Source organism: Polypterus senegalus, chromosome 10 (assembly GCF_016835505.1).
Source record: "Polypterus senegalus isolate Bchr_013 chromosome 10, ASM1683550v1, whole genome shotgun sequence".
Classification (NCBI taxonomy): Eukaryota; Metazoa; Chordata; class Cladistia; order Polypteriformes; family Polypteridae; genus Polypterus; species Polypterus senegalus.
Genome location: NC_053163.1, coordinates 134305128 through 134316220, shown reverse-complemented (window position 1 = coordinate 134316220; position 11093 = coordinate 134305128). Strand labels below are relative to the sequence as shown.

At 36.7% G+C, this 11093-nt stretch overlaps 1 protein-coding gene across 8 annotated transcripts in view; it reads right to left on the bottom strand.

The window, feature by feature from the left end:
* Positions 1 to 4229: 4229 nt before the first annotated feature.
* LOC120537654 (unconventional myosin-IXb-like) overlaps positions 4230 to 11093 on the bottom strand; it is a 96111-nt gene continuing 89247 nt past the window's right edge. For 4 of the 8 annotated variants that reach the window (XM_039766748.1, XM_039766752.1, XM_039766751.1 and 1 more), the window contains 4 exons: positions 8345 to 8389; positions 7616 to 7728; positions 7302 to 7429; positions 4230 to 5155 (listed from right to left, as the gene is read on the bottom strand). In XM_039766748.1, coding sequence (XP_039622682.1) covers positions 4746 to 5155; positions 7302 to 7429; positions 7616 to 7728; positions 8345 to 8389 — 696 coding nt within the window. In that variant the 3' untranslated portion in view covers positions 4230 to 4745. Of the gene's footprint in view, positions 5156 to 7289; positions 7430 to 7615; positions 7729 to 8344; positions 8390 to 11093 lie in introns of all 8 variants that reach the window. The other 4 variants (XM_039766753.1, XM_039766756.1, XM_039766749.1 and 1 more) reach the window with 3 other exon arrangements.

Here is an 11093-nt window from a genome sequence, read left to right as displayed (position 1 = left end):
AAGACAAAATGGTCCAGGAAATTACAGATCAATAAGTCTTTCTTCTGTGCCCTGAAAAATTATGGAAACCGTAATAAGAAATATGTTTGAAAAGTACTTATTTGAAAATAATATATTAAATAAGAACCAGCATAGGTTTGTGAGAAGATCTTGCCAAAGCAATCTTAGATTTTTGTTTTGGAAAAGGCAGCTGCAATACCCAAAATAAGAAAAGTATACAACATAATTTATTTAGACTAAAACTAGCAGCTATAGGCATCAGAGGTAACCTACAAAACCGGATCTTAAGTTGGTTAACCAGCAGGAGACAAAAAGTACAGATAGGAGAAAGCTCTGCACGGAGTGACGTTATCAGTGGAGTCCCTCAGAGGTCTGGTTTGTCCTTGGGTCATTAACTTTTTCAGATTTATATCAATGACACAGAATTTGGTATTGTTTGTAAATCTGAGAAATTCACAAATAATACTAAAATTTGAGGAATGGCAGGCACCGATTAGATGCCAAAAACAATTCAGAAAGACCCAGACAAGCGTCAGAACTGTGCAAAAACTTGGAAATTGCAGTTTAGAACTTTAGAATGTGTTAGACGAGAAACAAAGCTAACTAGTACTATCCAGTTTAATGTAGAAATGTGTAAAGTGCTACAACTGGACAATACAAATGTCAATTAGAAATACAAGTTGTGAGACATTGACCTAAAGAAAGCAACCTCTGAAATGGATACATGGCTTATGTCAACACATTTTTATCATCTAAGCACTGTGCTGAAGTAATTAAAAGGGTAAATAAAATGTTAGGTTATTTCGTAAAACATGTAGATCAAGGGATGTTGTGTTCTCAGTAGTGCATTCTATAGTCTGAACATATCTGGTGTAATGTGTGCAGTTCTGGTCACCACACAACAAGAAAGACACAGCAGCACTTGAAGCTGTGCAAAGAACAACCACCAAGTGCATCCCAGGACTTCGACATTTCCTACTCTCACACACTCAGAGAATTAAACCTTTTCAGTCTCAAGAAGTGGAGACTGCAGAATTCTCAAAGGCATTGGTAAAGTAGATCCAACAAGCTGGAAATTAAGGGGATGTGCATTTAGCACTGAGCCAGAAAGTGCTTCTTTACACAACGAGTTGTGGGAATCTGGAACAAACTTCCAAGCCAATGAAACAGAAACCTTGATAACCTTTAAGTATCTGGATGAGATATTAGGACAGCGTGATGGACTGGTCTCCTCCCGTTTGTCAATTTTGTTGTGTTGTAAACTTGACTCATATACCAGTCACTCTAGAAGCCCTTCGGTTCAAATGCCAAACAAATAAGCCAACAGAGGATGCACCTTGGTTACACCTTGCCTGATGAAAGAGCCTTAGCTGCCTCAAAAGCTTGCATTTGTAATCTATTTAGTTAGCCAATAAAAGGTGTAATTTCACCCTACTTTCTCCTGTATCAGTCTATGGCTAACACAGTATTGCCATGCATGTAGTTCTCTCACTAATTAAGAACAATAAAAGTAATGTCAGGATGCTAGGTATTATATCTGTAATTGGGTTCTATGGCAGAGCGACGGGCACTAAGCAAACTCCTGTCAATCATGAATAATCCACTGCATCCACTTAACAGTGTCATCTCCAGGCAGAGGAGAAGCTTCAGTGACAGACTTTTGTTACTGTCCTGCTCCACTGACAGACTGAGGAGATCGTTCCTCCCCCACACTATGCGACTCTTCAATTCCACCCGGGGGAGTAAATGCGAACATTAATTTCATTTTAATTTTTTTTCATTTTTATTACTATTTAATTTAATATTGTTTCTTTGTATCAGTATACTGCTGCTGGATTATGTGAATTTCCCCTTGGGATTAATAAAGTATCTATCTATCTAGATTTTTCTAACAGACAGACCCTCAGGTAGTTTGATTTGAGAACTGTACTTTCAACATACAGATTTTAAATACAGGGACCACACTCAAGCTGTGTGCTGTTGCTTCCAGAATAATGCCCCCCATGGATAGCAGTTATTGAACAGATTTCTGAGAGAGCTGAAACTGCCTACAATTGAGGAGATAGTAAATCTGCTAAAATGGTGCCAGTACAATTTAACATTGGATTTTAGCAAAACAGAAGAGATGATTGTAGACCCATGGATAAGGAGTGAGCAGCACACACCACTGTACATCAATGGTGGAGAGTGTAAAGATCTTTACACAGATACATTTCCTTTGTCCCCAGAGGGAAATAAGGCTTTTTACAGAAGCTCTTTAAATAAATACATATATCAATAGGTACTTAAATAAGTGTAAACACACAATTTTTATTCAAATTTTTGATTAATCAAAGTAGCCACCTTTAGTTGATATAACAGCCAAACACAGATGTGGCATTCTTTCTATAAGGGAAATCAAATATTGGACAGAAAGATCTTCCCAACACGGTGGCAAAATTTCCCACAAATATGTTGCATTTGCTTTGACACCTTCTGTCCAGTTCATCCCCAAACTAACTCAATAGGGTTTAAGTCGGGAGACTGTGCTGGCCACTCCATGTTTTGGAATGTGCCTTCTTGTTCTTTTCTTTTAACATACCTCCAGGCTATGTCGGAACTAACATATGTTTTGGGTCATTGTGTTGCTATAGGATGAACCCCTGACGTACTAGACATAGACCAGAACGTACTGCACGAGGCTACAAAATGCTGTGGTATCCCCTTCGATTCAGAATACCAGTCACTCTGTGCAGACCAACACACTTCCTCCTCCATGTTTGACAGCTCGTGTGGAACCATCCTTTTAAAAACTCAAAAGACATACACACACCCTGCGTGATGATTCAAAGGTTTCAAATTTTGATTCATCAGTCCATAGCCGGTGTTTAATGGCCCAGACAAGCCTTGCTTTCTTCCTGAATGGCTTTCTTATAGCAACTCACTCAGTCAAACCTGCAACACAAAGTCTCCTATTCATCATGCAAGCTGGTGACCCACAGAATCTTGTCTTCTGATTGGGTTGTGACTTTCAATCTGCAACAGATCTCTTCCTATCAATTATTTTACAGTTTCCAATTACCTTTGGACTGCGTAGGACACAGTACTCACTGATACTTTCATTTAGAGAAATTGCAGAAAAAAAAAAATCAAAGGCCCACACTTCTAAGGGTAATAATGCTCTGTTTCATTTCTTTTGTTAATTGTCATTTTCTTGCAATTACCACTGGAATTTACAACTTTCTACAGTGTAATATTGCCCAAGTAGTACTTCAGAGGGTGTAGTAACACAGTACAACTCTGCTTTAAGAAAGAGGTTTTTTAAAGTAATCCTCAGAAGTTGGGACACCTGTACAAATTGTTTACTTCAACTTGAAAGGCTTCATTTACTTTGCTGCAGAACATCTGTAGGTTATAACTTATTTGTTGTTGCCTGAAAGTGTAATATTCTGAAATTTCCCTTTTCAGTTTTTAATAACCTAAACTTTATATTTAAACCTTTGGCAGTTTACAGCTTACCTGTTCACCGTCTTAGGTCATTTGTTGCCATTTCAACTGATTAAATTTGAAGAAAAACTGGAATAACTGAGGTGTTGTAAAACGTTTGACCTGTCGTGTAAATACTTTTGACAAATTAATTTGTCTTTAAACATAAACTGTTAGAACACTTAGGATGTCAAACAATACATGCACATGTTTCTCCAATAAGTATCTTTTGAAATTCAAAGAATAGTGATGACTTTTAAGGGGACTGAATACTTCTGCAAGGCCCCCTGCCTCTGTGTTCTATTGCAGTTTTGTTCTAAAGGGTGGCAAACGTATATGCCCTTCAGAATTCAGGCATTATTTTTTATATTATACACACATGCAGTGTGTATTCCTTGCACAGAAAATGTTCTGATAAAACTGGCATGTTATAATAAAAATAATACACAGAACTCCATTTGAAGGTTAGCAACATTCATTAGACCCTGAAGATGAAAACACTTCTTGATTTATGAATGGCTTTTTTTCCCAATCTGTTACCTCAATATCACTGGAATGTGGTTCAAAACAACCGTTTTTCTGCCCACTGCAAAAAATTGAGTCATTTTCACAGAGTCTGAAACATCACTCAACATACCATAAACAAGCTATCAAATTTTATCGCAGTGCCTTGGCCCCTTGGGATTCTCTCTCTGTATTGTGGTTGGTTTTAAAGCACATTGTTCAGTGGTTGCCAAGCATTTTAAAATCAGAATTGGTCAGAATTGGAATGTTTTAGTATTTTTATTTATTCTGTGCTATTAAAAAAAGTATAAAGTTAACAAATAAATATTGCAGGTAAAGGTCAAATTACTCCATGGCTCCAAGCATAGCAAAAACAAATATGACTGGGAAAAAATTTCCATTAGAAGAAAGGCGGGATTGGCTGGGCAAGACCATAACAGAAGAGAAACTGTCAAGTGTTCTCACAGTGTAGGGGGAGCAGGAGCCATATTTAGGAATAAGCAGCATATGAAGCCAAAGGTCTCAGTCAAATGAACGTTGCTGCTCCAAGACCAGAAGTCAAATCTACATCATGGGAGTAGCAACTTTAAATCTCATATTAAAAAAAACAAAACAAAAAAAGTAAAAATAACACTAAAAACAATCATGGAGATTAAAAAAAAAAAAAAAATAAGGCACATTGCCACTGGTCCCTCGAATCTTTTGAGGTGGCAGTAAGCGACATACTGAAAGTGCTTCGTGAAACAGAGTGCAGTCTGGAAAGAAAGCAGTTCTGTTCAGGCCTCGCCTTGTTCATCAATGTAAGGTATATCTGGGTTGGAGAAACGTCTCTTGAGCTTGTCACTAGAATTGCAGTCACTCACGCTGGGTGGCAGTAGGATCGGCTCTACACCAGGCATTATGTATAGAGAATGGATGCTGTCTTTACGTCGTGCTGGTTGCTCACGCAGCTTTACCAGCTGTAGTAACTTCAGTTTCCTCTCAGGCAGCAGCTCGGTGCTGGCCTGCTTCTGCATACCAGGGGGCAGCTTGATATTTGATGTTGGCATGATGGGTTTGCGGCTAGGCAGCCTAATTGAGCCATACTGACTTCGTACCGTGGCATGATGGAGGCTCGAATCTGAATGCACAAACTGTGGCCTGGAGTTCTTGGAGGACAGCTGGGATAAGGCCTTTTTCAAAGATCCTAGAAAAATAGAAACAAAATTAATTAGGAGGAAATGTCGCTAGATAGCAAAGTACCAGTAAAAGCAGAGGTTCTTGGCAATTGGTTCTTTATCAGATATGCAGCTTTCTAACAAAGATCATTCACTACAATAATCCATTTAAATCTATCTGGATATACACAGGTATGACATTATTTTAGATGTACATTGCAAAAACAAAAACTGGGATGCATGCAATATCCTTGAATGCTTCATTAAACACTGTAAAGATGACTCTTGTGAAACCAACCATCATAGTGAGAGTGTAAGAAGTTTACCACTGCAACAGTTAACACCAATGTATGTTAAGAGCAGACTAAGTTTATGATCCTAAATAATAAAGAACATCATACATTTTAAGTTATCATAAGAGTTACACGGGGAAGTGTTTTTTTAAGATGAATCCTGTCAGCAGACAGAGCAAAGAGCTCTGATGGTGAGAAGTATGAGTTGAACTATGCAGTACACTGAATGGAATTTATTACAAGGGGTGTCCAGGAATTTAATTAAAATTCATATAGTTCAAAGATATCTACCAGTTTCCTAGGGAAAATTCTATTCAATTTATTTCTGAAGCCAGTCTCTGGATGCCTGACCGATTTGTTGACCTGTTGAGTATTCTGGCAGATGGTAGCAAATATAAAGTGAAAGAAAACAGGACCCACTTGATTTAAACATGTTCAGTCCTCTGCACAATTCAAGAGCCATAGTAAAAAGGCTACTAAATCAAAATAAGAGCAGTAACTGACAAAAAGCAGGCTCCTGAGGCCCTGGACCAATTTACTAACTCTCAACAGCAAAACACGAGCTTCTGCATGAGAACAGGTAATCATAAAAATGAGACCTGGCTTTGTTCAAGTAGTTCTGTAAAAAAAATAAATAAATTTGAAGCTAGAAGGAAAAAAAAAGATTCTGATGAAAACTCAATTTTCTAGAAAAATGTTTTCAGAGAATAACCTCTGAAAAGATACATGCAACACACATATGCTAAAATGTAAAGCAAAAGACCCCTGCTACAAAGGGTTACAATTTCCAACCACTCCCTTTACTGTAACTTAAACAGAAATATTTATGGATAACACTTTACTGTTTTATTAATTGGTTGCACTCAAGTCTGTAAGAAATGAGGTGCTCACAAGACCAAAGATGGTTTGTTAAATCATACTGTTAGAAGTGTCTGTGCAATATTCTAAAATTACACTGGTTGCATTACTAATTCTTCTAAGTAAGAAATCCTTGGCTTTTTGAATGTTATATTTGTTTAGTTATCTTTGTTGCAGGTTGTAATAAGTGGCACAATAAGGACACAGACTAAGGATGTCCATCTAATTACCATATGTGTATGTTCAGTAACATTTGTCATTCTAAGGAGTGAGATCCAATCTTAGATGTTTTACCTGACATCCACCTAACAGTTTTGATCTCAGCCATTTTCAGTAATGCCTAATATTCTGTATTCACTGTCAACAGCATAATAACTCTTTATGAAACAGGCATATGAAGGTTTAGAAACATTTTACTGTGACCCAAATGGGTTGGGAGCAAGAAGCAGTCCCAACAAAAGAGCCATATGGTACATTCCTCCTCCTCCTCACCTCAAGGAAATGCATGTCAAACAGAAAAAGTTTCTTAGCATGTAGAAACTTATTTTTGAAATCTAAACAACAACAACATTTATTTATATAGCACATTTTTATACAAATAATGTAGCTCAAAGTGCTTTACATGATGAAGAAAAGAGAAATAAACAACAAAGAAAGAATTAGAATAAGACAACACTAATTAACACAGAATAAGAGTAAGGTCCGATGGCCAGGGAGAACAGAAAAACAAAAAAAACTCCAGATGACTGGAGAGAAAAAATAAAATCTGCAGGGGTTCCAGGCCACGGGACTGCCTAGTCCCCTCTGGGCATTCTACCTAACATAAATGAAACGGTCCTCTTTGTATTTAGGGTTCTCTTGGAAGGACTTGATGATGATGGTCATGTAGACTTCTGGCTTTTAATCCATTAATGTAGATTTGAAAAGCAGTTTTCAAAAAGTTACAATTATATAACACAACCAATTTTTTAACATTTTTTTTTAGAGAAGAAGAAAAAAGTGATAACTGTACCTTAATACTGACCTTCCGTGTCCGAGTTGCCCGGGCGGTCTTCCAAAAGACTCTCTGTACTAGCAGATGCCTCAGAATCAATATTCTCCTGGTCTGACCCAGGGTGGTCCAGCTCTGGGAGTCCATAAGTAATTTCTTCTCTAAAGAAGAAAAGGAGCCCAGAGCCAGAGGATGAGAAATACACACTCTGAGAAACTTTCAAACTTAAACATATAATCCAACACTTGCTCACACTCCAAGGTTTCCAAATCCACACAACACTTTCACACATGCCTTCTACAGAAGGACAAAACCAGAATCCATTTGGACAGTTGCAGTAAACTCACTTCTCTTGTTTAATGGACCGGATGCGCTCGATCAGAGTATCAGCTTCAATATCAGAATCAGTGGGCTCATAGTCTTCAGACATGGTTTCATCCGATGTTCGCTTCACAGTGATCTGTAAAGGCAAGACAATGGATTAATTCACAACAAAATGGGCACATGTGAACAGACTTTTTCCTTATAAAGTACCACTAAGAATGTGGAGCAACTGCAACTGACTGGGGAAGTAGAGAACGTGTGAAAACAAAAACCAGGAACAGCTGGATTACAGCATTATGGAGGCGGCACAGGGAACATAATTTAACCCGAGACATTGAATGACACATTGAAAAATAATGTGACATAAGTAATATTGCCTTTCTCTCATAGCTAGCATGAGCTATCCAACATTGTGGACTTAAGGTTCAGGGCAAGGAAAGGAATTATGTACAAAAAAGAAAAAAAAAAACTGCATGCATATAATAAGGTATTGAAATTAAATGGAATGGTTATGTTGGGTGGGGGAGCAAGCAAAACCAACATGCATCATCCATGGACTGAGCAGACATGTGTTGAAACTGTACAGCGTTGGTCACTGCAAGTTTGTGACTAGTTGCTAAACTATCAAAGAAGACATGATAGTACCATGTATTACAGCATGCATGAATGAAATCTAGAAGCATTTCAGCTCATCATGCAAGTGGAATGTGAAACATGAATTATAAACATGCAGAAAAGGCCAAAGTACATACCACCTCTCCAGAAGGAAGAAAGTACCCAAGTTTTAAAAGCCAGGGCTGGAGACAAAAGGAAAACCACATTTCAACAAACCCAGTGTGAACCTGGGACATTTGATAGCCAGAGACAAGTGCAGTCCCGACCAACCCTAAAAAGTCTAAATCAGTGGCTCCCAAGTTTAGTCCTGGGGGACATGCAGGGTTTTCATTCCAACCAACTTCACCAGTCACTGGATCACTGTTACTTTTAATTGATCTCATTGTTTAACTTGTCCTTTTCCTTCTTGTATTTTTAGAAATGTTGAAATATTTATATTTTTACTAAAAGAAATGTATTGCCATTTTCTTTTTAATAAACCCTTTTCTATAGAGTTCACTCCCTTCTCAACTTACTTGTATTGAAATGCTGAATGCTAAAGAAATATTTCTTAATGAGCAGACAAGAGAAAATGGCACTGAAATAATTGCTCTGCTTTAGGATTCAATGTTGTTTGTACCTGTGTCTGCATTGTCAATTGCTGATTACCAACATATGGATACAATGTAGGGGCAAACCCTACAGAAAAGAGTACATTATAAAAGAAAATGGCAAAAGAAACCTGAATATTTAACTGGTAATAAAGCATATGTTTATTAATTCCTTGGAAATGTGTTTAGGTCTGAGAAGTAAATAAGGGGATCAGGTAAAAGTACGAACAATGAACCAATGGTGAAACCGGTTGCAATAAAAACATAGGGGTCTCCCGGGACTGATCTTGAAACCACTGGCCTAGCCTGACTGCAACCCTAAAGTGCAAGGGGTGAGTTTTATTTAGCCACACTGATGATGGCATCACATTGCTCCAATGCATGTTGGGATGTGTGGACATGGTAATGTGTGTCACAAAACCCTCAAAATGGTGGCAACAATTGGAAAAACAAGATGGTGCTGAAAATAACAGGACATAAAAACAATTATAAACTTTTAAATAAGTCTCTAAGTGAAAAACACATCAGACACACATTCTCCGTGTCACAAAACTACAAAAGACATATTTAATTTTAAAGGTTCAGAAAAGCCCCAAAAATGAAATATAAATGTCAATTACAAAAAAAACTATCTGCACATTACAATCATTCAATATTTCTCGGATACTAATTTAATCGGCAAAGCTCCAGACCATCATGAGCCAATGCAGCCAACAATTTTATCTAGAGACAGTTCAGTTAAGATTTTAACTCTTCATTGGATACTTCTTTCAAAAATGTTATATTCAAGAAATATGAACTCCAGTTAGTCACATACCCTCCACCACAACTAACAGCAGCACTTAAAGCCCTTTTTTTTATATTACTTGAATTTGAATCTGCCGTCTATGAAAGCTAGTTTCCAACTGCATGATATTTTAGAGTACTGTTAAAAGGCATGTATTTAACATAGTCTAATAACACAGGTGATTCTATTGTATGCATTCTATTATTGCTGTTCTTTTTGAATATGACTAACTGTTACAAAAATATTTAACAACTAGTTAAATCTTTTGATTAATAAACACAAAAAGTTAACTAATTTGAAAGCTGGAGCAGTTTATAAAGTCCCCAAATGCACCTGAAATGTGTGAAAGGTGTACATTTTCTAACTTAGTTTCTAATATCTGTTACTCTTTGTCTCACTGTTTCAGGTCTCTAGTAAGATATCAAAAGACAAATATACAATGAGACTGGGGCAAGGGCCATGAAGACAGACAAATTTTCACTAAAAGGCAAGTGAGTGCCTCCAAATAGGGTTGCAAAAGGCACATTGTGAAATAGATAACTAAAACATAAAATATAGCTAACTTGGGATGATTGTGGGGTTATCTGTGTCACCCGAGTGTCACCTACCTTAAGCTAATGCAAAAAAGAACTTACAAATCCGTAATTACACAAGCCACTATTCTTTATGTACCAAACAACATTGTGTGCGTGTGGTTGGCTGAACGATCAATGGAAAACTCTAAAATTTTTGCTAAATTGTTATCAGCAAGAGGCTCTTCAGTTTGCGGCATATAATAAATGCAAAGATTTAACCATTATAGGTTACACAAATCAAGTAATGGACTTTGTAAAGCATTTTTGAAAATGTGTGACAGAGGAAAATCATTTATATCTGATAAATGCACATATTACATTAAATTAGCTATGTTCTTTAAGATAATTTAGTTGAGTTTTCAAGTATAACTTTGCATTAAATGTTTGACAAAAGCTTTAAAATAATCACAATCTGATTTACTTATATGGACTTTAATTCAAGGAACCATACATAGTTGAGAACAATCTCACAAGTCTTCAGGCAGATTAGCTTAGAATCTAATAACAAAACAAAAATGACTGTGGCAAATGCAATTTTTCATTTTAGACTTTTTAAAACATGTTTATTTATCATCTTGCAGTTTACCTAGGTAGATATCTTCTAACCTTGACATTAACTTTGCCAGCTGACTTGCACCAGCAGCAGTGTTACTGACCCAAAAAAAAACAAAAAGTCCAAATGAACTGATTCAGTGAGCTGCAGAATGCAAAGTTGCGCAACACATTGAGCTTATTGGATAATTCTGGAAAAAGAAAGTACTACATAAGAATAACATTTTACTTAAATATTATTAAAAACACCTTTAAACAATCTCCTATACATAAAATATTTATCATTAATCTTTCTTAACAATATTAAAAATGTCTTAGAAAGACTAATTTACTCCTAAAACCTGTGTATATAATCCTTTTGGAAAACTGTTTATTTGCAAAT